Source organism: Curcuma longa, chromosome 16 (genome assembly GCF_044706935.1).
Source record: "Curcuma longa cultivar G26 ecotype Majalengka, Jawa Barat chromosome 16, ITB_CL_G26_1.1, whole genome shotgun sequence".
In the NCBI taxonomy this organism is placed as follows: domain Eukaryota; kingdom Viridiplantae; phylum Streptophyta; class Magnoliopsida; order Zingiberales; family Zingiberaceae; genus Curcuma; species Curcuma longa.
This window is the reverse complement of record NC_133876.1, coordinates 1,887,497-1,915,434: the sequence shown is the minus strand read 5'-3', so window position 1 is coordinate 1,915,434 and position 27,938 is coordinate 1,887,497. Positions and strand designations below refer to the sequence as shown.

The 27,938-nt window shown below is 39.7% G+C and overlaps 5 protein-coding genes, 1 non-coding gene and 1 pseudogene across 9 annotated transcripts; 3 read left to right on the top strand and 4 right to left on the bottom strand.

Moving 5' to 3' along the window:
• Nucleotides 1–432: 432 nt before the first annotated feature.
• Nucleotides 433–3,079, top strand: LOC141847123 (uncharacterized). The gene is made up of 3 exons (XM_074735104.1): nt 433–606; nt 2,364–2,548; nt 2,713–3,079. Exons 2-3 carry the CDS (start codon nt 2,378–2,380, stop codon nt 2,785–2,787), a joined length of 246 nt encoding a protein of 81 aa, XP_074591205.1. The 5' UTR covers nt 433–606; nt 2,364–2,377; the 3' UTR covers nt 2,788–3,079.
• A 1,792-nt stretch (nt 3,080–4,871) lies between these two features.
• LOC141847121 (uncharacterized) lies at nt 4,872–11,318 on the bottom strand. 4 transcript variants are annotated; one of them, XM_074735100.1, is made up of 11 exons: nt 10,994–11,318; nt 10,780–10,914; nt 10,628–10,694; nt 9,897–9,990; nt 9,502–9,601; nt 9,323–9,406; nt 8,053–8,087; nt 7,401–7,466; nt 5,316–5,375; nt 5,191–5,242; nt 4,872–5,104 (listed from the first exon to the last, which is right to left on the bottom strand). In XM_074735100.1, the coding sequence occupies exons 1-11, from the start codon at nt 11,151–11,153 to the stop codon at nt 5,016–5,018; spliced, it is 942 nt and encodes a 313-aa protein (XP_074591201.1). In that variant the 5' UTR covers nt 11,154–11,318; the 3' UTR covers nt 4,872–5,015. The 4 variants fall into 4 exon arrangements, with proteins under 4 accessions (XP_074591201.1, XP_074591202.1, XP_074591204.1 ...); XM_074735101.1 differs by having other exon boundaries at nt 9,502–9,598; XM_074735102.1 differs by having other exon boundaries at nt 5,021–5,104; nt 5,179–5,242.
• Nucleotides 11,319–16,134: 4,816 nt separating this feature from the next.
• Nucleotides 16,135–16,208, bottom strand: TRNAI-AAU (transfer RNA isoleucine (anticodon AAU)). The gene has a single exon. It is a non-coding gene; the product is annotated as a tRNA-Ile (tRNA).
• Nucleotides 16,209–18,749: 2,541 nt separating this feature from the next.
• Nucleotides 18,750–19,460, top strand: LOC141847545 (transcription factor BOA-like; annotated as a pseudogene).
• On the bottom strand, nt 19,362–21,092 carry LOC141847118 (pentatricopeptide repeat-containing protein At5g59600). Its single transcript, XM_074735097.1, has one exon. It carries the CDS (start codon nt 20,984–20,986, stop codon nt 19,601–19,603), a length of 1,386 nt encoding a protein of 461 aa, XP_074591198.1. The 5' UTR covers nt 20,987–21,092; the 3' UTR covers nt 19,362–19,600.
• An 813-nt stretch (nt 21,093–21,905) lies between these two features.
• Nucleotides 21,906–23,525, top strand: LOC141847627 (putative protein phosphatase 2C 68). The gene is given in 5 exon segments (XM_074735678.1): nt 21,906–22,374; nt 22,473–22,805; nt 22,879–22,984; nt 23,065–23,376; nt 23,379–23,525. Coding segments are annotated over 5 exon segments (1,239 nt in total). The 5' UTR covers nt 21,906–21,987; the 3' UTR covers nt 23,480–23,525.
• A 176-nt stretch (nt 23,526–23,701) lies between these two features.
• LOC141847349 (BEL1-like homeodomain protein 8) lies at nt 23,702–27,818 on the bottom strand. Its single transcript, XM_074735376.1, has 4 exons — nt 26,843–27,818; nt 24,482–24,852; nt 24,176–24,236; nt 23,702–24,102 (listed from the first exon to the last, which is right to left on the bottom strand). Exons 1-4 carry the CDS (start codon nt 27,605–27,607, stop codon nt 23,764–23,766), a joined length of 1,536 nt encoding a protein of 511 aa, XP_074591477.1. The 5' UTR covers nt 27,608–27,818; the 3' UTR covers nt 23,702–23,763.
• Nucleotides 27,819–27,938: the final 120 nt, after the last annotated feature.

Here is a 27,938-nt window from a genome sequence, read left to right as displayed (position 1 = left end):
GAACTCTTGAGCTCTACAATTGATAAATGATAGAATTGCAAAATTGAGAAGATAAGTTTTCTCAATTTGGATTGGTCCATTGAGTTAATCTATCATGTAAAAAATGTTTAAATAGATTGGATTAAAATTTTATTAATTCATCATTTTAATCGATGGCGAGCTAATTGAAAATGAGGCTGAAGTCTCTTTGACCTCTCCTGGAGTTCAAATTGGCTAAAGCAATTTAGATTTAGATGAGTAAATCTTATAAAATAAAAATAAAAAAATTAATTATTATTATTTTACAGAAAGTGTTGTAATTAAATTAACTATTATTTTAAATATTTATAATTGTGATTTTTTTTTTGTAAAATTGTCTGTCTCCGGATGGTTATGGATATTTCCAGAAATATTCTGATAAATTTAAAATTCATTTCAACCCATACTCGACCAGTAAGCAATAACGCAAACCCTAGCCTAAGGATCCGCCGCACGCCCTATCCTTTTCTGCCGGATCGCTGCCTCTTCCTCGTCCTTTCACATCTGTTATTGCCTCCGCCGGAGCACTGCCGTTATCTCTCCCTCCGGATCTCTACCAGCGCAAGCCACCTGCTTGATTTTCCTTTTGTAAGTTCTTTTGTGTTTCTGTTCGAGTTCCTTCGTTCCGATATCTTCTACTTCACGGTGTATGCGCAGTCCAAGCGTGCTTTTTTGTATTTTCGGTTTCTCTTTGCTCTGTTTATTCTTGTCTGTTACAGCTAGATTAGTGTTTGGATAAACATTTCCTTCTGAAATTTGAGTTGCATTAAACATGATGGTTATAGTACTAAATTTATGTGGAAGGTGAACTCCCTTTTTTACTTGCAATTAATTATTTTATTATTGAATGATGCGTTCAGTCTTCGTGTGTTGTTGATCTTCTGATCACTAGTGGTTGTTATAAATAAAAATTTCATGAAGAACAGAAGGGGGAACGAGAAACTGTTCTAGAAATTTACTATAATGCTACATGTTTCTGTTTGGATTTTATTATTTTTTCTCGTTTTATTTCTCCAGATGGTGAAAGTATTTGCAGTCTTCCAAGTAGACTTGTAATATTTTGATATCAACTGCCTCATTAAAATCTACAATGCCAATGTAGTATTTAACCGGTGTTTCATGAGGCATTAGGTGCAACTAGGTACTAAAAGGTTGTAGGGCTAGGCAAACAATGGGAGGTGCAGGATGTTTCTATGTGAAGTGTGGCACACAATTCATATTTGAGATCGCCTGTTGGGGTCTTGGAGTCTCCGAACACTTTAACTATAAATATTTGACAATATCATATCTATGTTAAATAGTCATTATTGCACTCTTGGTGTCTCTGAATTTTGATAGTCCTAAACATCTCAATTTTGAGAGGACAAAAATAAAATATATGAAAAAATTTATATGGTGAAAATTTTTCTTTTATTTACTTTGTAAAAAAGGATGCATTATTTTCCTTTCTTTTGTTTACTAGATGGGCAGACGGATTTACAAATCCATTCGTGGATCAGTTTTTGATCATTTTTTTGTCTGTCCAAATAGGATGGAAAGCAATTTCCTCCCTCCCAACTCACTCTCATGTGCATACGAATTTCTCCAACCCAACTCACAAGAGTCGCAACTAGGTCTCACACAATAGTGGACAACCACCCAGCAACACCGCAGTCGGTGGCCCTGAGTGAGGCGGCAGCCCCCCGCACATGAGGTTGCCTCGTGTGGCCCGGTCAGTGGCCCGTGCGAGTTCGACTCGCACGGTCGCAATTGACAACCCTACGAGAGTCCGTGGTTTTTTCTTCCTTTGATTTTTATTTTCTCTTTCTTTTTCACTTTCCTCTCAATTTTTTTCCTTTTCTCTTTTCTTTCTCTTAACATTCCCTGTGGATATGTTTTTCGTTGTAAATTTCTTTCCTTCAATTTTTTTACATCTCAGAAGAAGATATGTATATAGAGCAACCTAAAGAATTTGTTGTAGTTTGGACAAGAAAAGAAAATGTGCAAATTAATCTATTCACTATATATGGACTTAATCAAGCTTTAATTCAATTAATCTTTATGAAGATAGGGAGTAAGATTATCCTTTTGATTCTCTATGTGGATAATATAGTGATCTTGGCCCTGAACTCAATTTGATTTCTTTTTGTCAAAAATTATGATATGAAAGATTTGGGAGAAACTAATATACCTTAGGGAACAAAATAGTTAGACACAGATTACATCTTATTTCTAACTGCTATATTTCTTAACAAAAAGTATTATTGTTTACATGATGAATGACAGTCGGTAGTTAGATGGCTTTCTTCCAACTCCAGTTTTATTGAATTTGTGGAAAATAATTTATTATTTATATTGCTGATCAGGTTACAATATCATTATGGGCCGGAAAGCAGGGGGTTTGTACATAAATCCCAAAAAGTTTGGTGCCATAGGCAAACCTTGTCTGAAGGAGACGGTTGCCTTCCTAGGTTGCTTGTCTTTGAACAAGAACAATGATGACAAATGTGTTAAACAGAAGGACCTCTTGCTTTCCTGCGTGGATGCCCAAGTACAATCTTTATAACCTGCAGTAATTTCTTGTAGTTTATTTTTTTACTTTTGCTTATAACAAAGTTTGAGACTGAATTCTTGTTTCCTCAGCAAGAGCAATTCCTATGGCCTATTATCTTAAATTGCCTAATTTTCTTTTGTTTTATTTATTTATTCTTGCAGAAAGGAAAGCCCAAAAACCCTGCAAGGACTATCAATTATCATTTACAGCGACTTGGGAAAGATAAATTCTTGTAGAAGTTTATGTATTTTCATGGACGTGAGTTCTGAATCCATTGAATAATAATTTTAATCTTGGCACTTGAACTCTCAAAGTAGGACAATGTGCATGGTTGCAGCTAGAGGTAGTGTTGCCTATCCTATACAAGTTCTTCAAGGTAACTGGTGATCTTTTAAGGTTGTTATGGAATTCAAAGCTTTGTTTTGAACATGAAATCTTTTCTTACAAGAGTATATAAGCTACATCAGATCTTATGTATGCTTTTGGTAGGCTATAAGATTGTTTGGTGCATGAGCTTTCTAGTTATAATTCAACAAAAAGGTGGTTATTGTTTTGTACTCTTCATGCCATAAAGTGGCAATGAAACAAACAAATTTTCTACATAATTAGTGATTGTTACCTTTTCTGTAATTCTAATAATCAATTCAGCTATGTCTTGTGAGCAATTAATGATTGTTACTTGAATCCATTACGAGTTGTCTAGGCATAATTCCAATTCATTACAGTCCATACTTCTGCAATTCCAAACACTGTTCATTACAGAATCCAACTAAACAAAAGATCACAGCACTCTCTAAACCATTAAAGGGCAATGAAATAGATAGTAAAGCTACAACTTTTCTAGTGTTGTAGTAAAAATTATATAATCTATCAATAATGATAAAAATCATATTCAATGGTTAATAAATTATGTGTATAAATTAAGTAGTTAATAAACATTGACCATTTATTATTCTGTAAAAAATAAAACAATGAAATACTATAATTAAAAATAAGAGAAAATATTCTGTGTATTGGTGTTGATTGATCATGAAAAGATAATTATTTAGTATTTATACTATAATATATGAAGTAATTAAAACTTAAAAGTTTTACAAATTAAATTCATAAAAAAATATTGATTGATTATATACATAAGTATTAGTTTTTGAAAAATATATGTTAAGTTTTGAGAAAATTCTACCATATTATAGAATATTTTTCATTTAAAATTTATAACTTATTACAAATATTTACATTATAAAATTTAATATTAATTATAAAAAATAATAATAATTTCTATACACTGCCTAATTAACTTTTATACATAAATTAAGTAACCTTTCAATACATTAAAATTTAATAAATTAGTCTAAAATATATTTTTATAAAACTTTATATTCATATTAACTAGTATTATTGTATTAACGACATTTACAATATATCAAGCCAGCTCATCTGGAAACTGGATTCGTATGCAATGTGCTGATTCAATAGTTAGTTTGTCGTGAGATCAACTGCGGACGGTGGATTTTATTTTTTTTAGTTTTTTTTCACAGAAGAAAGAAAATTAAACAATTTTTACAAATAAATCCAGTTGTTTTTGTCAAATCGGACTGGATGCATTTGATGCTCTCAAATCAACCGGTTGAGCCAGCCAATCTATAATTTAACATCTAAATCCTAAATTTTTTTTAAATAACTTAATCATAAGTAAAAAAAATATAAAATAATACTGTTCTTATTTTGGACGTCGAAAATTATTCCGGATACTTGAAATACTTTCAAACGTTTAAAATATTTTATCGCAGATAAGAGGCGTAGGATATCAAAATTATAAATGAAAATTCAATCAGACTGATGCATTTGATGCTCTCAAATCCAAATACATGAGTATACACCACTTGCAACACTCTTATAAGCGTCTCAAAATTCATATAAGCTCTAGCATATCATAACTACAGATACAATGTGAATTTTTTTTTTATTTAAAAAAATCAAGATTCACAATTATCACCTCAACAGCATGCTTTTAGATGAAAGAAAAGGAAGTAATTTTACAGCATTAAAGATAAATTTCCTATCTTATTAACGTATTATATTACTAATAAATCTACTTATTTTAGCATAACTAATTTCTCCTGTAGTTTAAAAAAAATAATAGATACAGGATATTGGAAGCTTGTTCTCTTGGTAGTGTTTATTGGGGTTGCCATTTACAAACTCCACGAACTGTCCAAAGTAATGATAATACTTGATGATCTCAAGTGACTAAAAATTCAATGGTTTTCTTGCTGAAACTGATGCATTTGGATCCCAACAAAGTGAGATCCATGGTACATGTTCTTAAGCTAGTCAGCATGTATTAAACTCTGTAAAAATCTTTCAAACATCACATTGATCAATGGCTGGTACTCTCCTTAATTTTATGCATTCATAAGATAATAATACCAAAGATTAAAAATGGTAGATAATCTCAGATGTTCTAAACCTTGGAGTTTATGAAGTCTTGAATGTTGCCAAGCAGACCTTTATCATATGGAATGGCGAACCTGGTCTCCCTGAGGGGACTTCCTAATAAATTTCAAAAGAACTAAATCATCATCTAATAAAAAAAATGTATTCGCGAGATGAACGAAAATATGTACATTTAGGAGGACCTGGTTGAGGTTCTAAAATATGTTGGAATTCAGGGTATCTCTTCCAATTAATCTGCATCAGATTTGCCTCAGTTCGGATAAGTATTAGTTTGAAGGGAAGCATTATGAAATTGGAGACAATTTACCCATTCCTCTGATTTGATGTTGAAACAAATGCAATAAATGTGCCATATCAAGAACACCACCTAGTAAACAATTGAAATAAGTTTTCTTAGTTATACATAGAATGAATATTCCTAAATACTTATTGAAGACACAAAGTAGAAGCATATTGAACCAATAATCATTACATTTGAAGATGAGCAGAAAACTGAATACGAAATTAAACAGAAACATTTGATAGTGAAGAAGCATTACACTGGAATATCAAAAGTCCTTTCATTATCATTACATTTTCCCATTCTCTCCTGGTTGATCTTCTCAAATGATTTGGACCGATAATCATTTTAAGGTCTAGTTCAATTTTATTTTCCGGAGTCGATTAACCAGAACATAAACACCAGATAATATTACAAATTTATCAATATCATTCTATGTTTTTATTGCACTTTTGAAATAAGACATGCTGATGCTAAATAGGACCTAACTGATCTGTCAATTAATTGATTAAATAGGGATTGAAATGCTATGAAATCCAAAAATCATATGAAATTGAATATTCTATGAGCTAGAGTGGAAGGTCAAAGGTGAACATTAAGATCACTCCTGGTAGAGTATCCAATATTCTTTTATCACTTGTAATCTTTTATCGGAGAAAAAAAGGCAATCAAACAGCGTGATCATGTTTAGATAAACATCTGTACAATTAGCACAAGTAACTAGTAAGGCTTAGCCATTAGAGTATTAGACAATAAGTTTTCTTCTGTCATTAAGTATCCCTACATGCCTAGCTAGTGATCTTGCAAATGATTTTCAAATTTCAGGTCTCCAAAATGTTATGTGCAGTATCTGGAGAAAACATCACCATTATGAATTCATATAGTCTTGCAAAGCGCTTAACAGAGTGATTGGATTCATGTGGACGTCCCCAAATTATAACAACCTGGTTCAATGAGGGTGGAGAGTGGTTGTTGAGATCGATAGCTCTGACAAAATGTTGTTATTGATAGGCTTCTATGATGCAAGTGGAATGAATCAAAACATACTGAAGCGAGTAAAGTGTGATTAAGCCATGAGTATAACTTCCCACAAATAGTTAGGGTATGCACTCCAAGCAACAAGACACTTTTTGGTGGAATTGGCTCAGTTCATAAGAATTTTGTAGTCAAGAGTTCAATGTGGACTAACTCTAAGATAATCTCTTTCGTAGCTTCCCACATAATAGAAGGAGATTTAATTGATTTGTATGACAATATACAATTATGTTTTTCCACCAAAATTGTGACAAAATTTAGGTAGTTGAAGAACAGAAATAAAAGGTTAGGAGATGCTCTGATGAAATATTTCACAATGTTGAAGTTAGGATGCTCCACCTCATTAGTCCACGGACAAATGCGGTGGCCCACAGCATACCCCCCTCTCAAATGACTGATATGGGATAGCATGGGCTCCACAACAATTCAATATGGTATTAGAGCTAGGTCTATGCCTCCGAGTCATAATAAGTGTGCATATTGAAGCTGGGATATGTGATTGAACAAGATGTAATTAGGCATTTAGGTCCTTACACAATCCCGACAACTCTACATAAGACACCCCACAAAATGGAACAGACAATAAAAAGACTACGGGTAGATAGGTAGGGGCAATTCAATTTATGAGGTTACTCAAATTAACTATGAAAAAAAGTTACAAAACAGACTTGCATTCTGTGTGATTGCACTTCCAGATAATTCAGAAAGAATGTTTTGTTGGTTGTTTGCCTTTTAGAACTTCTAATTCTCAAAGACACAGTATCAGATAGGAAGTGACACTGAATTAAAATATAAAGGAGATAAAAAATGATTATATCCAAGACGCTAGTATTGCCAAAAAGTGAACTGTAAATAAATTCTCGAGGTTGTCTAACCAAATAATAATAATTTTCCAACCTGTGATACTAGTAGGTGGGTGGATAAGGACAGCATTTACCAAACTAGGAACATTTATTCATCAGCATTATCTGGTCAAATGTTGTAGATTATTGAATTTACTGATCTCTACCTAATCCTGTTGTGGAAGCAATACGAAATATTTAAAAAGAAAAACAGTGATAGTCTGTGGCATCAAACCTGCCATAGCACTTGGAGTATACAGAAAAGCATTGTACTGATGACCAAGCAATTTGCAAGGATGCTCTGTAGAAATGTAAAACTTGATCATAAATTCACTATTTTATCAGATAATTGTTGATAGTTGACTTATAGTTCGTGTAAAGCAAAATGGACAATATAAAGTTCGTATATGGTCATATAAGATGATTCTTTCACATAGTACATACAAGAAGTGGACTGTGGGTGAGATGACATTGTGTAGCATTCAAATTTTTTTGCAATATTCCTTTATAGAATTGCGTCAGAACAATAAGTTTGATAAGGATACTTCCTTGCATTTGGAAAAAAATATACACAAGCCAGCTACAAGTGACTATTGATGAATCAGTGCAGTTACAAATAAAGAAAAATCATGCTCTATGAGATCTTTTGATGGTATTCAACAAGAGATATGACCTCTTGACAATGAGCCAGTAGAGGTCAAACCAGAGAGTTTCTACTACACAATTATAGCATCCAGATTATACGATGATAAAGGAATTGACTTGACATTTTCACACTTCATGGAACTAATTATGATGCATGTCAAGGAATGCAATAGGATCAGATTTACCACACAAGGCAAACAACTAATTGTATAAAATATGCAAAACAAACACTATGAGCATACCTCTATCCTCTGTGCATCTGCAGATTTTGTGAGAACTGTAAATGGCAAAAGAAAGAACAAAATTATGAAATTAGGCCAAAGGATAAAATTATAACAGTTGACAATTAAAGAAGAAAGAAAGCACAAGTGCACAACACAAATTCAAAGTAAATCTTTGTGCAAATATCACATCCATCTCAACAAGCACAAGCATGAGAACATGTGCACGCACACACGCACACAAAAAAAAAGCATATAAAAAATCTTATAAACTAAACAATCTGTAATTATTTCAAAGATCTCCGCAATTAAATTAAGGCATAAGAATTCAGAATTTTAATAGGCTACACAATTTACATGTATCCAAGTAGAATCAGATTTGAAGAGGCTGATACGAACAACTAGTAATCCAATAAAGACAATGTGACAATATATCGTCTATTTTGATCCAAAAATAGATAAATGCTTAGCATTGCCTATCAGTTATTTCTAAAAGTTTGACAGTACAAATTCCAATGTTATATATATATATATATATATATAACAATTTGTTGAATTCAACAGAAGTGCTTAGTGTTCTGAAATAAGATGGTAATGATCAAATTTGTGAACATGAAAGTTAGTTTCTCATGTATCATGTTTAATATGAAACAAAACTTTCTTATTTGCTTGCTTTTATATGCAAAGTAAAAGAAAGCATTCAACTTGATATATACTGGAATTTGGGTAAATTACAGGGATCCCTTTAGTTTTCCTTGTGACTATATAGAACCATTGAAGGTTTGGAGACTATGGGAACACCGATATGATATTTAATTTGTTGATTTAAATTGGTCCAAATGTGAATCCACTTGAACTGAACCCAATATCTTAAACGCACCTTATTAAAAAATTTATCAACTCATCTAGCGGTACCCCAGCAATAACCCCATGATACAGTGGTGGCACTTACAGATGAGGAGAAACTAGTGAAGTGTACCAAAAGAAACTTTGGACTAACTTATGCTAACTAGGTCATAAACTACCTGCTTGCTCACTGGCAGGGCATGTTCATAATAGTTGGTGCAATTTTTGAACCATCAGGGGATCTATTCAACATAAAGATAAACCAAAAGGAAGTCCTCACAATTTATTCAAAAGTCAATATCAATGTAAAAGATTCTGTTGGATTTTTTTTGCAATAGACAAATAATAATTAGTCAAAATACTCAAAGCATCTAAGAAATGGATTGCCTTGGGCAACAACAAATTTGCACAACATAAAGTTAGTTAAATTAATGTGTTGACATACACTTAGTCGAACTCATTGTATAGGAAGACTCTGCAATAAGAAATCCAGCTAAAAGAACAATAAATAAACGATGATTTTTGTTACCTGCAGAAAAGGGTGATTTATCTCAGTAAAGCAGACACACACGCATACACAAAAGATCATAACCAACAGGTTGAAACATGGAATATGTTAAATACCTATGCAATTCCCAAAAGCAGGACAGTGATGGTCAAATCCCTTAATACTAGTCTTACAACTTTTACAATATTTAACCCTCAGAAGTGTTGGGGAGCTCTGCTGAGAGAAAACTTCTAAATCAATGTGAATAAAAATAAACTGTAATCCATATCAATCAGTTACCTGATTATCTAACTATTTTGGACTGAATATATTAGTGTCCTAAACAACATCAGTCACTATCCATTATGAAAATATCATGGAAATGTGAAAGAAAATGATAGCAGCTTCGCCTAGGATACTGTATAGAATGCACTTCAAGGAATATTAGATAGTATGCTACTTTAGTCTACAAGCAATAACTGCAATGCTGCTTCTGAGGGAAACCCAACAATGATAAAGCATTAATATGAACCTCGCATTGAACTTTAAGGGTATCAAATTCATTTTGACCGGACTCCAAAGTGGAAGGGTTATATGATACTGTTCCAGGATCACCAGAGAATATTCTGGAACACAAAGAAAGCATATTAGTTAACCAAGTTATCAATGTACTTGCTAGATATTGAAGCCCAGCACTGAACAATAATAACTATGTTTGTCTGCCAAGTATCATTATGAAACATAGAAACACATCAAAGAAGCACTTGATTATGCCATATGTGGTTACAATTTCCCGGTAGTTACATGCATATGTTAATACAATTCTATTGGTTATGCCACCCTTGCTCTACATGAAATGCACATTATTTAGTTCATGGCACTGATATATCTTGTTTGATCTTTTGACACTAGTATATCATCAGAAACAATGACTGATACTGGTAACAAGAATGCATGGACACAAAAATAATGGTTAAATATATTAAACTAAAAGGAAAAAAATACAAATTATCACACATTCCACAGAGTTACCAATTAACATTGTATAATATAGCATAAAAATTGTGAATAATAGACCAATTATCAAGTCGAAATTATAAGAGATTATTCACTTAAAAGTTGCTGGCGACTAGGCAAAAGAAAGCAAACAAAAAAGGTATATGATGAAATTTGCAGCAGCACATCACCAAAGACCAAACCATTTCTTACAATGGCAATGTATAAAAACTGAAAATAGAGAAAAACAATGAAAATGAAACTCACCTATAGAGACCATACAATAGCAAAGCACACTCAGCGTTGAGCACAGCATCCAATAACGAGGGGATGGCTGCAACAAAACACAGGTCGAAGATATGAAATTGAAAGCGACAAAATAGGATATGGAAGAAGATCAATCAAATATTTTGAACAACCTTTTCGGATGATGGTAACATAAACTCCCCACATGAACAGTATATTGAAGAGGACAAGAGCCGGAGCAGAAGCAGAAACACCAAATCGACGCCTCAAAAATCTCCCCAATAGAATCGTCACCGCTATAATCAAAGCTGCAAAACACAATAGAAATTGAAGGGAAAAAAGATCCCATTTTGTCATCATCTCAAGGCAGGCAAGATGGAGATTGACCTGCGATCGGGAGCATGGCAAGGAAAGAAATAGACGGAAAGAGCCAGGGCACCAATGCGAGGGCGAATTGAGAGAAGAGAACGAGGGAGCAAGAGAAGAGAGTAGATCGGAGCAGCTCTAAAGGCGATCTCTTTGGTCTCGGGAACCTCAAGCCCAGCATTATCGCTCTCTTCTGGATCCCACCTGCCAAAAGGCCACTCCTTTTTTTCTACTCCTTCTATCGTTTGCGCTAATCGAAAATACAGAAAAATCTACAGCTAACAAAGAAGTCGATTTAAATTCCAACAAGCAAAGAGTCCACCAGATTGATCCAATCGAACTACCGATCCAGCTCGCTATTTGACATCGCCTCGCTCGGCTTCAGCGGATGGGGGCGGATTCACCGGCTGCAGAGTCTGCAAGTCGAGATTTAAGCTTCAGCGGCATTCAGTCGAACAGGAGGCGCTCCAAAAAAAGATCTAGAAGAGGGAAGGGCACGGAGGAGGACAAGGTCGGGCTTGTAGATGTTGTGGACGATGGAGGCGCCGGCGAGGAGAGAAGCGACGACGACGACGCAAGACCAGGCGAGGGACGGCGTGCCGGTCGGTGGCCTGCCACCCCCAAACCTCTTGCCGCTGCTGCTCATTATTATGCTTCACAAGTCTGCGGCCTCTCTCGTGGCACGCGACGTGAAAGGGAAGGCTGCAAACAGCAGCAGCAGAACGTGTCATTCAACAATTATGCACGTAACTCAAGCTAAATATTAAGGCAAAAACTGAATTATGTAATTTATTTTGTCTCTAGTTAACAAGTTTATTTATTTTTTAAATTATTTTTTCAGGTAATTCTGAACATGGACAATTTGATTAATTCTAAAGATGAACGATCCGATCTCATAATCCGACCTCATACGACATCGATCATCAAGTAAATTCAAAAAGTAAAGAGACTTCAACAAGTTTATTCTTCTGTAAAAGATAGAATCTGCCACCCCAGCGACTCCATACGATCAGTCCCACGACCATTTGTAAGGAGGTAAATTGAGAAGTTACAGTTGACCACGGAGGAGGATATTATTTCAACTTCACCGAAATTTGTTTAACAAGTTTATTCAAGGTTTAGTGATTTGTTGCAAAGATGTGCCAAGAGATTCTTTGCTTCCATTGTGGACTTTGCCCTTGTTACAAAGTTGTGTTGCCACTTTGCAACCATCTTTGTTCAAAACACAAGAGAACATCAACACAATCATTAAACATATGCTATAACTTTCTTGTCACTTGACCATCGACTAGGTGATCAATTCGTTATCCTATTTTTTTAACGGTGTGTTTATTATTTGATTGGGAGAGAAAAAGAAGTGAAATGAAAAAGAAAAGAATAGAAATACGAGGAGAATCTATTCCTCTTTTATGTACAAAAAGAAGTAAGCATGTTACTAAGTAGATGAACTGGGTTGATCATATTGTCCACCTGTGAATCCATCAGCTGCCACCAGTGGATCATGCATCACTTCCTGCATTGTAGTAATATCATCGATTATTATCTACTACTACATCTGTTCAAGTTAATTAACTAACCACTCGTCCTAAAAGAATGATGTTATTTAAAAAGAGATCATTTTATATGAAAATGACCAATAATAGTCTAATTTAATCAAACATTTATTACTTTCACTTGCCTGGAGGATTGGGCAGAAGAAGAAAGGAGGAACAGGTCTTTCCTCGATAGATAGCTGCTCCATATCCTTGACGAGTTCAGATGTTGACTCTGGAGAATGTTGAGTATTTAGTGGCCGTGGGAATCTTAAAGATTCGAACTGGTTGATCACGATGTTTTCCTGCTTATCGATCTTCTGTCTTTCCATCACGAGAACGTCCAATGATGACTGGATGAACTCCAATTCCCCTGAAGCTTCTTCTCTGAGTAGGGCCTTTTCTTGGGCATGAGATTGTAGAAGGACAGAAGCACCTGCATTATTGCAATCGCTAGTGTGATCCAATATTCTAATTCCTTGCGGCTCAGCAGCAAAAAAATGATGGGGTGCACATTCTGGATTAAGCAATGGATCACAAATGTGTCTTCCTGGCTCAACTTCCTGATATGCCGACATGTTGAGTAGTCTGACCTCCTGACCTCCCGAGCAAAGCCAACCTACCGACCTATCGAGTAGAGTCGACCTCTCGACTTTTCGACATGTCAACCTCCCAACTTGTCGAGCGGTCCAACCTACCGAGCAATCCGACCTCCTAACTTTCCGACATGTCGACCTCCCGACTTATGAAGGGACACGGTAGTTACCATAATGCGAAATGACATGGTGGTTACAATGATACCCTTTAAGAAGATGTGCCCCTTGAACTTGTCTCCATGAGGTGTATCCTTTGGGTTTCTATCCCTATATAAAGTAAAGGGGACTCTTTCAAGAAGGTATGATCATCAACAATCTCATCTACTTTTACTCCGTTTTTATCATTTCGTCTTTCCATTATACTATTTGGGGCTCCATGATGACTTAGGCATCAGAGGGATCTCGTTGGAGTAACTCTTGACGAGCCCTTTGACTCGTGTTATTCCTCATAGAATCGATTACGTCACAAGGAGAAGGGTACGTCACGAGGAGAAGGTTTTGACATCACTACTCTTTGGTGAGAGGTGGATTTTTGCCACCGCTTCATTGCAATGAGATTTCTGTCGCTGTAACATTTTGATGCCGTCTATGAAAAAATAGGTGAAAGATGTTGAGGTCAAAGATGTGAAGATTGAAAAAATAACCAACAACGACCACTCCGATGGTCTTCCCCGACCGTCCAACCAAATCTATTAATTTGTTCATCTTGGTAGGTTCCAAAAACCCTAATCCACCGTCATTAAGAGCTAAAGGAGCATCTTCTTTGGGACAGAAGCCGCATATCCTTCATAAGATGGAAATGAATGCGTATTAACAAGTAACTTTTTCTCCTTCTTATGTCCTTTAATTAATTTTTTTTCAATTTAAATTCGTTCTCTCTGTTATGTTTAGTTTCTTATATGGAGATAACTTTTTGCTTCCTTTTTTTCTCACGTGGAAGCTCTATGGATGACTCACCCTTGACGTAACAGCTCCTCCTCTTGCCTACTATTGTGTTTTTCAAATGGAGTATGCTTCCTCACATTCTTTTTTACACTGATTAATTGTTATGTTGTTGGAAAAAATTTGGTTGAAGTGCTGGAAGACACAAAGATGATCAAGAGCAAGTCATTTGATGCATAAACTTATGTTTTTATTTTCTGAGATCATTTTATGAGATTTTCAAATACTTATATCTTAAATCTTAGGATCGATGCTTACTCTCCCGACTCAAACTTGATCGTGGATTGAATACTTATATCCCTCTGTCTTGGACAGAGGCAACCTCTCTTTTCCTTTGTCTCGGACAAAGACATCCACTGGCAATCCTTTTGTCTTGGACAGAGGCGACCTCTCTTTTCCTTTTTCTCGGACAAAGGCATTCATCGGCAATCCCTCTGTCTCGAACAGAGACAACCTCTCTTTCCCTCTTTATCTGGGACAAAGGCGTCCACCAACAATTCCTCTGTCTCGAACAGAGACAACCTCTCTTTCCCTTTGTCTCAAACAAAGGCGTCCACCCACTTTCCCTTTATCAAGGATACAAGCGTCCATTAACATCCTGTCTCATCTCTCCAAGAGTAAGTTGTCATTTACTCTTCTGACTATGACTTAGCTGCGGATCGAGTTTTTCACCTTAGCGTCATCAGGCTCTAGAGCCAACATCTTCGTACCAAGTCCGGTTATGCTTATTTAATTTTAGATGGTAATTGTATGTCTTTCCCCTCTAGTTTTGCGACCAGCAGGCAACCTCATCAGTTCGATGTTACATCCTGCAGTCTTCTACATTCTAATCGAGTCTCGTACAACTACCGCTCCTCGAGTCAACTTAGAGGGGGGCTTGTGATGTCGTCAGTATCTAGTTGGCTCTAGGTCAACATGATGCACTTACGTGGCCCCACCCCAAGTTGTTGTATCCATCTGAGTTAGTTCGACCTCTGGACTTCTCGACATGCCGACCTCCCAACCTGTCGAGCAATTTGACCTCCTGAGCAGAGCCGACCTGCGGAGTAGTCCGACCCCCCAGCAAAGCCGATCTCCAGACCTACCAAACAGAGCCAATCTTTCAACCTGTTGAGCAAAGCCGAACTCCCGACCTCCCGACCGTCCTAGTAGAGTCGACCTCCCAAGCATAGCCGACCTGTCGAGCAGTCCGACCTCCCGACTTCTTGACATGCCAACCTCTCGACCTGCAAAGGGATATGATAGTAACCATAATGCAAAGGGATATGGTGGTTACAATGGTGCCCTTTAAGGTGTGTCCCTTGGGCTTCTATGTGCATCCCTTGGGTTTCTATCCCTATATAAGGTAAAGGGGGATTCTCTCAAGAATGTATGATCATCATCATCTGATCTCATCTACTTTTACTCCAATCTTTATCATTTCGTCTTTCCATGGCTATGATGACTTAAGCATCGGAGGGACCTTGTCGAGGTAACTTCCGACTAGCCTTTTGACGCGTGCTATTCCTCGTAGAATCAACTATGTCACAACTTCACGAGGAGAAGGCTTTAATGTCAAAAATTTACAATTTTAAAGTAGAAATGTAAAATTAATATTAAAATTATAAACCATTGATTATACAATATGAAATAAATATTAGATAATAGTATTTTTTTGAAGTGATATTTAGCTCATTTAATGAAGCAGATTATTAAATTGCTGAGGAAGGTTCATAACAAACCGTTCGATATAAACAACATATGATCAAAAAATAAATGACTCATGCAGGTCTCGAACCCTTCACGTTATTAGCATAACACTTTAACCAACTAAGCTAATAAGTCATTGATATTTTATCGAAATGTCAAAATTTTATTTAAAAATAATACCAATTAGTATTGATATTTTATTGAAATGTCAAAATTTTATTTAAAAATAATACAAACAGTTTTTAAAAATTTATAATTTTAAAATAGAAATGTAAAATATATAAGTTTGACAATAGTATTTTTTTTAAAAAAGTGATATCCAACCTATTTAATGAAAATTAAATTGCCCAAGAAGATTCATAACAAAATAGGCGATATAAACAACATAAGACTAAAAATTAAATGGCCCATGCAGGTCTCGAACCTGCGACCTTCGCGTTATTAGCACGACGCTCTAACCAACTGAGCTAATAGGCCATTAATAATTTTTTGTTATATTAAGATTATTTTTTAAAATGTACAATTTTATAGTAGAAATGTGAAATTAGTATTAAAATTAATTTTGAATTATAAGCAGACTGTTAATTTGCTTAGAAAGACCCGTAATAAATCGTCCGATATATAATATCAAAATTGATTTTGAATGAATAGACTCATACTTCTAATTACTAGCACGATGCAACATCAAGATCAAAAAAAAAAGAATGACTCATACTTCTAGTTATTAGCACGCTAATAAGCTTAAGTTTGTCAATGTGTCAAGATTTTATTCTTAAAACAGGAAAATATTAATAGACTTGGCTTGATGCATGTTCTAAGGTAGGATGGTGTGAGTGCACCATGGGCTCCGTAACCAATCCCCCATGCTAAACGACCTTCAATGGACCAAGTATTCTTTGGGATCATACTAGGCAGACAATTTCTTATTTCCAACTCCCTTAGTGAGCGAGTGGTTCAGCCCTTCATACCCTGGGATTCATGAAACAATAACCTCATGACAATTTGATATCAGAGTACTGAGCCTTGACTTATGCCATGGCCTGTTGGTTCAAGTCACATATCAATTTAGTATTGAAGCTTGCATAGTTCTGAAAAGTGGGAAAATATAAGGGCCTGATGAACAACAGCAGGTTTGTCCATATAAGCAAGTTTCATGCTAAGCATTATGTCCAAAGGCCTGCAAGAAAGTATCTTCCTAGTAGAAAGGAGGGTATTATTATTCCCTTGAGATGGGAGACCACTGCTGGTCGTTGCTTGATATTTGATCTTTTGGTAGTGTTCTAGCCGGATGCCGTGGACAGTTAAACCATCAATCAAGAATATGCCACCTCAACTTCTGCTGGTCGGATAAAAGAACATAAGCACCTCAGCTTTAGTAGACACTACAGTAAGGTAAGCTTTTAACCACAATAGTTTGTCACTAAAAGCATTTTCAGTAAGCTACAGCTAATGTTTATAAAATTTTCAGTAACAAAAAATTTCATCACAAAATTTTAGTATTATTATATCATTCACTGGCAATATATACTATAAAATAAATTCAATTAATGAGAAAAAAGATCCAGAATGAGTTAAATCTTATTGGGTGCAACACATTCAATTGGCCTAAATGAAAATTTACATATTGAATAACACTAATGGCATGCTTACTTGGCTAGGAATAGGAGAGAAAAACATGGCAATGAAATGAACTTGTCAAGTTCTCTCCTGTTTACTAAGGATGAAAGAAGAGGAAGAAATTTAATGTTTGTGATATTATTTTCTGCCAGTAGCTACTATCCAAATAAACAAGATAGCTAAAAGTAGGTGAAGTTCCCTGACTTAAAAATGACTTCCATTCCCCCCTACTCCGTTCCCTTCATGGAAAAACACTATAAGATCTATTTTAATCATGCATATCTTTGCAATGCACTAATGACAAAAACAGGCAGTCCAGTAATTCCACATTTCTGTGTTAATTCATGGCCTAAACTGATACAAATTTGTAAAATATTTATCGAGATTGTCAATTTTGAGAATAAAGAAATTTGTGAAGAAAAAAAAATATACATCAGTGGAATGACTTACTTTTCGGATGCTGATCCCATAATAAGTTTCCTAATGTTATATTGAGCCACTAGATCGACAATCCCATTCTGAATTTGTTTGGTTTCTTTCACAATAACACTTGCGTGCACCTATCATTACAATCAATGTTTTAGCTCTGCAACATATAAAGAATATGAATCAATTCATGTATTTGATCAAGAACAGATTTGATATCAATCATGACAAATCAAGATACTTTAAGATAAGGAATTTGTCCATACCTTCTTTTTCAATTTTTTATTTGTATAAGTGCATTCCATATTTCTACTAGAGATTCAATTGAGTTGTAGAGTTCATAAAACTTATCTTAGAGAGTGTTGAGAATATGACCATAACAAATCACCATGTCTTCTTCATGCTTTTTTCATGCAACCTTAACTGTATCAAAATTATCATCTTTTAGTTCTGGAAATGGCTCCACCTTTGGATCAAGACTATATACAACCTTCAGTAAGCAGTAAGCAGAAAGAATAGTTTTCCTTTCCAACAGGTAAAATTGGTGTCATCAAATCGATCGAGTTGAATATTTGAATTGAAAAAAGATGTCATATTTTTTTCAATTTCCAATGTAGAAATAAAACCTTAAAGATTGAAGGAAGATTGGAATTTATGGTGTATCGAAATGCTTAAGTTGAGGTGTATCGAAATACTTTTCCTTTAAAGTTTTATTTACCCTCACTATTCAAAATTTACTAATGAATTTTATTGATAAATTATCTCCAAAATACAACAACTCTCTCAACATAATATCTAATAAAAAAATATTGAGTTGTCCAAAATATACTTAAAATCTTTTAAAAATTTAAATATTTATAAAGAGATTGACATCTTAGTCAATATATTTTTTTCATCAAATAATATAATTATTATATCTTTTTAATTAAAAGACACGTAGATATAATAATTCAAATGAAATGATGATATTTCACAATGTCTTTTAAAAAAAAAACCCTAGATAACCGCAGCACCTTCCCTTCCCCTGTTTCCGCCTCCTCGCTCCGGCACTTCGTTCCTTTCCAGTCCCCTGTTGAAAGCGACGGCTAGGCGGGGAGGAGGAAGAAGAAGGCGATGAAGAAGAAAGAAGCGATGCCGTGTGGTGCCTAAAGTGAACTATGGAATAGAGAGTCCCCATCCCAAGCGTCGGCGAGTCGAGGCCTTGTCAGCCCTGTGGACGGAGAACTCGATCGACGAAAGGTCGGCGAGGAGCCAGAAGCGGCCGCGGGTAGTGTGGACGCCGCAGCTCCACAAGCGATTCGTGGACGTCGTGACGCGCCTCGGCACCAAGAACGCCGTTCCGAAGACCATCATGCAGCTGATGAACGTGGAGGGCCTGACGAGGGAGAACGTCGCGAGTCACCTTCAAAAGTACCGCATTTATCTAAGGAGCAAGGAGGGGCTCTCCAGCGAGGGTCCTTCTCCCTTCTATTGCGCCTTTGCCTCCACGCCCGTTCCGCAGAGCCTCCGAGAGCACCACCACCAACCGCCCCAGACGCCGCCGCAAACCGTTCCCCTTCCCTACACCACGGCCACCATGCTCCCGACGGAACCTCCATGGTCATGGTGCCTTTCGTTAAAAGCTACCAGATGGGTGGGAATTTCCATGGATTTGAGACTCCCCATCATTCAACTGAGCTAGTTTAATTTTGTTCGTTGCTGCTTTGAACAGCAGATCACTCCAATTATTTCTCCTGATCATTGCTACTGATGAACTAGCTAATTTGACGAATCAAAAAGCAAACTTCCTTGGATTAAGCCCTTTTAATTACACATACCATTTCATATCACACTGATGCAACTTCCAACCAACTGCGACCCATCAACGTTCTCAATTTCCTTCTCTTGATTAGTTTCTTCACCTGAACAGCATCTCTATGTCTCCCAGCGTCTGCTAGAGCATTTGACAGCAGCACGCAGCTCCCTGCGCTCTCCGGCTCGAGCTTAAGCAAATGCGAAGCTGCCAACTTTGCGAGCTCGATATTGCTGTGGTTCCGACTTGCCGCGAGCAATGCTCCCCATACGAAAGCATCCGGCTCCATGGGCATCTCTGCGATAAAATCGCAGGCCTCTGCGAGCTCGCCTGCTCTCCCCAGCATGTCCACCATGCAAGCATAGTGCTCCATCCTTGGCTCAATCCTGTGCTTCACCTGCATTGAGTGGAACAATCGCTTGCCGAGCTCGACCATTCCGCCGTGACTGCAAGCCGACAGAGCGGCCGTGAATGAAAGATGATCCGGTCTCGCTCCTGTGCTTCCCATTCGATCGAAGAGCTCGATTGCTTCCTTGCAGCAGCCCTCATTAGCGTAGCCGAATATCATAGAATTCCATGAAACAGTGCTTCTGTCCGGCATATCATCGAACACCTTGCGCGCTTCGCAAGCGAGGCCGCATTTAGTATACATGTCGATCAGCGCGCTGCCAACGTACAAATCCTCTGCGATTCCTGCAACCAGAGCGAAGCCGTGAATCTGTTTCCCGCGGCGCAAATCCGCTGCATTGGCACAAGCTGGCAAGAGGTTACTGATGGTGATTGAGCTCGGCTGGAGTCTTGCAATCTTCACCATGTGGATAAAGATCTCAAAGGCTTTATCGTATTTGAAATTGAACACAAGGCCGGAGATGATGGAGGTCCAGGAGAACGCGTCGGGCTCTATCCCATCCGACTGCATCGATCTCAACAACTCCGTGGCCATTTCATTCTCGCCCTGGTGCGCGAATCCGGAGATGAGCGCGTTCCACGTGACAAGGTCGGGCTTTAACCCCAAAGGCGGCATCTTGACGGCTAGAACCAGCGCGGCTTCTGCCGCGCTATGGTGCGCGTAGCCGGAGACGATGGCGTTCCAGATGACCAGGTCCCTGTTGAGCGTTGCGTCGAACAGGCGTCGGGCGTCGGGAACTCGGCCGCACTTGCAGTACATGTCGATGAGGGCGCTGCGGACGAAGGCGTCGTGGTCGAGGCAGGAGCGGAGGGCGACGGCGTGGAGAGCTCGGCCGGTGTTTGAGTCGGGGATGCGGGCGCAAGCCCGGAGGATGGTGGGGAGGACGTAACGGTCGGGGGCGAAGCCTTGATGGAGCATCTGGCGGAAGAGGTGGAGGGTGCGGCGGTGGAGATCTTGGCGGGAGGAGCCCTGGATGAGCGCGATCCAGTGGCTGAGATTTGTCTTAGACATGAGAGAGAGAGAGGGCAACAGGCGGAAAGGTCTACTTAGAAATACCACTATAACTTATAAATAAAAATTTAAAATTTAAAATAAAATGAAAGATACAATATGAGAAATGGAATCATGGGAGAAAATCCTACCGTTGTAGAATTATTGTTAGATGAGTTCCTCTTATTTTTCTATTTCTATTTATAGTATTTAAAATGATATTTTGACTGATGTTGTTCTAGTGGAAGTCGATTCAATCTTATCTCAAGTCATCTCAAACTTTAATCGTTCACCAAATATATGATATTTGATTTTTTATTATTATTTTTTTACTTCAGGCCGGCAAGTCCAGACCATATTCGACCCGACCCATTTTGACAGCTCAAATATAACCACAATATCTGCGCCTCATTGACCCTAATTCTTCCGGCACCGAAACAGCAGACAAACCCACGTGGTCCCGCTACTTCCTTTCTTTCTCCACCAACCACCTCGCTTTCAACCAAAAGATCTGCGCCATTATTGCCGGGTATCTGTCTCGCGGCGTCGCAGTCGCTACCCATCTTTCGCGTACACGTTCCTGCAAGTAACCGCACCGCGCCACGTTTTGCATTAGCCTAACCTCCGAGTTTGAAAATATCTCCGCACCACGGACACGTGCCCGTGCCCTTCCAGTAAAAGAAAAGAATAATAAAAAAAAAGACAGCAGAGGCAGCCCCGCCGCTCGGAACACGTGTCGGACAAGCGCCCACGGCAAACCAACCCACGCGTCCCGGCGTCAGATGGGCAGTCAGATGAACGGCTGAGATGCGCCAGGCGACGACGGTAGCGTGACCGTGACTGTGACCGCCAGCTGCCCCGTTTCTGTGGCACGTCCTCTCTGTTGCGGGCCGGCATTGACGAACTCGGACCGTGCATTTTTATTCTTCTTCCTCTCTCCCTCGTTCTTCATCCCTCGGAAGGCTCCCGCAGGTGAGGGATTTTGGATGCAGAGGCCTCGATCTGCTCTCGATTGGTAGAGTATGGCCGAGATCTGCAAGCAGGCGACGGAGGTCTCCTCGGCATCGGTCGGTGAGGCCCGGCCGCGGCGGTTCAGGTTCGTCACTGCGGTGGCGGAGGATACGGGCAAGAAGCGGCATAGAGTGGATCCTGGTTGCGACTACGTTGAGAACCACGGAGAGGATGCAAGGAATGGGTCGACACAGAGGACGAGAGCAGCATTGATGGTGTCGGAGCGTACTTGCAGAGGTAGAGATTTGGAGTCGGTGGTTGCGGATGGGTGTCCAAGGTATGGGGTGACATCGGTCCGCGGTCGGAGGAGGGAAATGGAGGACGCCGTTACTGTTCGCCTAGACTTCGTTCGTCGTCACCATTTCTTTGGCGTCTACGACGGCCATGGAGGCTCGCGTGTAAGTTTTTGTTTGGCAAGCTTGTCTATCTCTTCCGATCTTTTGTCTCTGTTCTTTAGTTGTTACCAGATGAGGCAAATTGGTGCCGGCCTTTTCAGGTGGCGGAATCATGCAGAGATCGGATGCATGAGATGGTGGTGGAGGAAATATCGGCATCGATGCTCGGGAAGGGTTTGGATTGGACCGCCATCATGGAGATCAGCTTCGCGCGGATGGATGCGGAGGCTGCTGCCTGTTGCAACGGAGGGTCGGCGCCAGGCACGGTGGCGTCCTGCCGGTGCGAGATGCAGAAGACCAAGTGCGACCACGTCGGCTCCACCGCCGTGGTCGCGGTGGTGGAGCCGACAAGGATCGTCGTCGCCAACTGCGGCGACTCTCGTGCCGTGCTCTGCCGCGACGGAGTGCCCGTCCCTCTCTCCTCCGATCATAAGGTGAGCTTCCGATTGCAAAATCCCCTTTTTCTGCACGATTCATCCTGACGACTTTGCTCCCAATGTTTGGTAGCCGGACCGACCAGACGAGCTGAGGCGGATCGAGGCGGCCGGTGGTCGAGTCATCTACTGGGACGGCGCCAGAGTGCTAGGTGTCCTGGCCATGTCGCGAGCGATAGGTAAGCTAAACCTCTCCTCCTCCTCCACCACCTCCTCCCCTTCTGCGTAGCTTCTGGTAGTTCATTTGATAACTCTGCAGGCGATAGCTATCTGAAGCCGTACGTGATAGCAGAGCCAGAGGTGACGGTGACGGAAAGGAAGGAGGAGGACGAGTGTCTGATCCTGGGAAGCGACGGACTCTGGGACGTGGTGAGCAACGAAATGGCATGCGAGATCGCCAGGACGTGCCTCCGGAACAGCGGCCCGAGGGCGAGGACCGCGGTGGCGACGAGGGAAGAGGAGGAAGAAACAGGCTCCGACAGGGCATGCTCGGACGCGGCGCTTCTATTGACGAAGCTAGCGTTGGCGCGGCGGAGCACGGACAATATCAGCGTCGTCGTCGTCGACCTCAGAACAAGCCGCCCAAACGAAGCACCGCGAGTGTTAAATGGGTCTCTTTAGTTTTTGGTAGGGGAGGTTCATGTTTTTTCGGCCGTAGGATTAGGAAATCATAAAATCCCGATCCAAAAGAAAAGCAATCGAGATCGTTGGTTTTAAATCGATGGAGTGTATTTATTTGTAAGCAGCTGGCCATCGCAAACAGAGGCGTCTCGGAAGGCAGGGGTGGCTCTCAAGTAGCATCTTTGCCGGAGCTTCGGGACATAACTGAATTGATTACGCGGAACATAACTGAATTGATTACGATGAAATAGAGAATCGTAAATTAATATGTCCTGAATAAATAAATACACGTTCGTAACCGATCTTACAAGCTTAATTAATTATCCACTTCAAACGATCACCCAACAAAGTCATGCAGCAAACGATCCTTCCCGAACTGCCTCTCCTGGTTACCAAAAGCTCTCGCCAAATAGGGGTCGTTGCACTCCTCCAGCCCGAACCGGCTCGCCGCACTCGCCGGCAGTGATTCCCCGGCGAAGCGAGCCGCATTGTTGTTCTGCAGGCCGAGGGTGAGCGACACGGCATTGCCCTGGGCTGGTGAAATCTTCACTCCACTCGACGACGGCGGTGGCTGGTGACTGCTTGTTTTGTTCTTCTGGCGCATCTCCAGCGAGTGGATCTCCTCGACCATCGGCTTCCAAAGACGGACTCGTGCATTGATAAACCAATTAGAGACCTGTCCATGATTAAAACCATAATTAAGCTATTAAATAACACGATTAGTGTTAACTAATTAGTAATACCATTACCTGGTTTCTTGTTAAACCAGTTTGTTTAGCCAAGTTATGCTTGTCCACATCAGTGGGATACCTGCAAAATTACTTAACTATGATCAAACAATGGGCCTCTAAGAATATAATAACCAAGCACTTATCCAAAAGTTGTGAGCAACAAGGACTAAAACAATATTAAACCATAGCAAACCCTACTAAATTATAGTGCAGATCATTGATCACCCTATCTTATCTTGTTGCATGAGCAGTAAACTTACCATATTGAAATGCAAAGCATTGTTAGTAAGTTGTGCCTCAGCTAAGAAGAAGATGTTTACTTACGGATGCAAGAAGTGGTCGAAGAGCCATGCCCGGAGGACGGACACTGCTTGTTCGGGAAGGCCCCTTTGCGGCCGCCATATGTGTGGTTGAGCTGCCAAGGGATGGTCAGTGCTATTGGTTGGTCTTTGGAGGAATCCAGTGTTGTTTAGTAGACCAAAGGTTGAGATGTCTTCTCTTCGGACGGCTTTGTTGCCCTTGTTCACCTGGTGGAGTTGATCGGAGATGATGTTCTTCAGGCATCTGAAGTGTTTGGACATGATTTTGAGGGCAATTGAGGCATATGGAGCAGCTGAGCTCAACCCCGCGACTGACTCGAAAGATGTGATAACATCTTGCACTTGTTGATAGTATTGTTTGTATCTTCTGCAGACCTGAAAAAGCAGCAGTTGGAAAGGCAGAAATCAGAGATGACAATCAAAATGTTCGACGAATGCCTCTCGGGCTTCAAAAACTTTGCAATTGGCAAGATGGTTTGTGACAAGTGAGCTTTATCTCCCCTGATCACCAGAATAGTAATCTCTAATGCAACAAGCAAAATATAAGGACTACAGACAGGATGAACTTCATTTTCTTGGTGTTTAGGCATTCTCGGTACTCAATGTTTAATCTTATAATTATATTCTTGCACAATGCTTGTTTATATAATACTTCCTCCTATTGGCTTGTCGACTAAAACAGATTGAAGTTACAAGAACTAGTTTTGCTTCATCTTCTTTGACAATGTCTGTCATAATTGTCAAAAATATGCCTATACTGACACAAATTGCTCGAATTGCATAGGTATTGAAAAAGATCTATACGATCTTCCTCGAGAACTTGGAAATCTTATGAAGATTGATGGGAACGGTAAAAAAAAACAGCTTCGAAAAGACTAAACTACAAATGAGTTAAGCTTCACTAGAAATTGGATAGAATCAAATGAAACTTCATCAAATTAATAATGAAAAAATGGATGGAATAAGTTGAAATTCAGTTGAATAAAGATAATTTTGGAGACTCAACCAATTTAGCCGACTTTAGACTCATCCCAATTTTGACTTCTAGCGAAGTCGCACTAGAGGAATTGTCTTCTTCACTTGCTCAAATCTCACATTCAATCTGTTAGCCTCACTATAGCTAAAGATATACCATGAGCTCCACGATCACTCATTCATCCTTGTCACTACTCGCTAAATTGACGACTCACCTAGCTCGCACTTGCTCATTGTGGATGAAGAGGCAACAAGATATCTCACTTACACTTAATATTATGAAAACGATCATAATTGATATCTATGATCTTATATTATGTCTCATACTCTAATTTAACGAGCCCAACGATTCTATCACATCCTCATAATGGTGCCAATTTTGAAACTTAAAACTATTTCAAAAGGACCTGACCTACAATCGAAGAACCATATTACATACCATAAATATGATTCAGAAAGGTAGTAATACTACACGCACAGCCTCATATGCAGTGTAGACGACGGCCAAGCTAATACGAACCTTGTTTTTCTTGTTCTGGTACCATGTTAAAACTCATTGGCTGACTAATTATCCCAAAAGCTCGATATGTAAGGAAAGCTACCAATTATGTTCTTAACAAATAACTAGTATAATAAAGTTTGTAAACAATCTATGATTTTGTACTGTAAGTAATAAAATTTAGTAGTTTTTATAAATGAACATTATCTATTTCACTGATTTAATGTATTATGTAGCAAAGGCACAACTTTTTAAAACTATATTCTCTAGGGTTTGTGTTCTTTATGAGTGCAAAAATATATTCATTTTAATGTTGCAACTTAGAAACTCTATGTCAAGTATCCCTAAGATAAGAGAAAAGCATATCTAAGAAAAGATTGCAATTTCGATTAGTTTCATATAAGTATGTCTATGTTATATAATTAATCACAGACTAGATGAGGATCATGAACTGATGATACCTTCAACATGCAAATCATATTACACTGTCTAGGGCAACAAGATGAATTCTATTGCCACTGATAACTGTAACCCTAATTTGAAGTAGATTTAACCTCTATAATACTGCACAGTGTTTTTGTTTTTCTTTAAAGATATCATCCATTTCAAAGATGGAAGTGTTCTTACAGCTGTTGATTGAAAACCAGTTGACAAGATAGAACACAAGGGCAAAAATACTACTGCTGCAATAAAGTATTCTCCTCGGAAACTTGCACTGAATCAAGAGAATCCAAAAGGAGAGATATAGAAGAAGAATAATATTAATAACATCGACAAGAAAAAAATTTAACAAGTCATATCAAGACGATCAGTAGTAGTTAATTAGCACGATAAATGAGGAAAAAATTATTATTTAATACTCGGATTAAGTTAATTAGGCAGCTTAATTACCTCGTCCAACATTGAGATGAGCGTGGTCTTCTTCCACTGCTGCTCCGAGCCGGCGCCGGCGCCGGCGACGTCCTCTCCCATGCCGTGGTCGTCCACCAACGACGGCTCCCTCGGCGGCGGATCCGCATCGAGGAGCAAGTCCGGCTGGCAGGCGCCGCGGCTAGTGCTGCCTCCGCCGTCGGCGGAGGCTTGGCTGGGTGCCACCTGGCACACCTCCTCGAGCAGCCTCCTCGCCGACTCGAGGAACCGGGAGCGGTTGAGGACGGCGGCGTAGCCGGTGAAGGGGCCGAGCGGGGCGGGGCGGCCAGCGAGGTGGCTCCGCGGGCGCGCGGAGGGGGAGGACGAGAGCGAGAGGGAGAAGCCTTGCGTGGGGATCTGGCGGCGCGGCCCCTGCTGCGACGGCGGCGCGGCCGGGAGCGCACCGTGGCCGTCGAATTGCGCGACGCTGCCGTAGCTATTGTGGTAGTAGGAGAGCGAAGTGGAGGCGGAGTGGAAGGCAGTCAGGGAATTCGCTCCCGCCGAGTAGATCGGCGCCGCCGCGCCGCCGGGCTCGTGCAGGAGCAGAAGAGAGGTCGACGCCGGAGACGTCTCCTCCTCCGCCGCCGCCGCCGCCGCAGGGATTCGCAACTTCTCCCTTCGGCTGTGCTGCGGCACGTGATAGTACATCTGTGGATGGTGGTGGCGGTGGTGCAGCAGCAGCTGCTCATCCCCTGCTCCTGCTCCCTCGCCGCCGCCTCCGAACCGATCCGCCGCCGAAGAAGCCATGACCTCTATCTGATTCTCGGTGGGTGCTCAGTGTAATCTTGAGCTCCGCCCTGGAGAGAGCAACGACGGAGGCCCCTATATTTTTGCCTCTTGCTTTCCACAGATCAAGTCACAAAAAAAGAGCAGAAAGCGAAGAAAGAAAGAAAGCGAGCGTATGAACAGTTCGCCAAAGGCTGAGCCACTGATGAGGAATATGGTTCAGTTGTGACTGGTGATCATATTCATATCTATCTAAAATGAGATGAGATCTAATCTCTAATCTATAGCCTTCTCTCTCCCTCTCTTAACTATAATAATGAATCTCACTCTCCCATCTTGTCTCCTTTACGCT

Bases quoted from the DNA above. Each gene is read 5' to 3' on its own strand.
- LOC141847123 (XM_074735104.1), top strand. From the start codon at position 2,378: ATGGGCCGGAAAGCAGGGGGTTTGTACATAAATCCCAAAAAGTTTGGT. The intron at 2,549-2,712 runs GTACAATCTTTA...TTATTCTTGCAG, and splicing joins TTTCCTGCGTGGATGCCCAA to AAAGGAAAGCCCAAAAACCC.
- LOC141847121 (XM_074735100.1), bottom strand. From the start codon at position 11,153: ATGCTGGGCTTGAGGTTCCCGAGACCAAAGAGATCGCCTTTAGAGCTG. The intron at 9,407-9,501 runs GTATTTAACATA...CCTTTTCTGCAG, and splicing joins TGCTTTTGGGAATTGCATAG to GTAACAAAAATCATCGTTTA. The intron at 7,467-8,052 runs GTATGCTCATAG...ACATTTCTACAG, and splicing joins CAGATGCACAGAGGATAGAG to AGCATCCTTGCAAATTGCTT.
- LOC141847118 (XM_074735097.1), bottom strand. From the start codon at position 20,986: ATGTCTAAGACAAATCTCAGCCACTGGATCGCGCTCATCCAGGGCTCC.
- LOC141847349 (XM_074735376.1), bottom strand. From the start codon at position 27,607: ATGGCTTCTTCGGCGGCGGATCGGTTCGGAGGCGGCGGCGAGGGAGCA. The intron at 24,237-24,481 runs GTAAGTAAACAT...GTAATTTTGCAG, and splicing joins TTCGACCACTTCTTGCATCC to GTATCCCACTGATGTGGACA. The intron at 24,103-24,175 runs GTAATGGTATTA...AATCATGGACAG, and splicing joins CTGGTTTAACAAGAAACCAG to GTCTCTAATTGGTTTATCAA.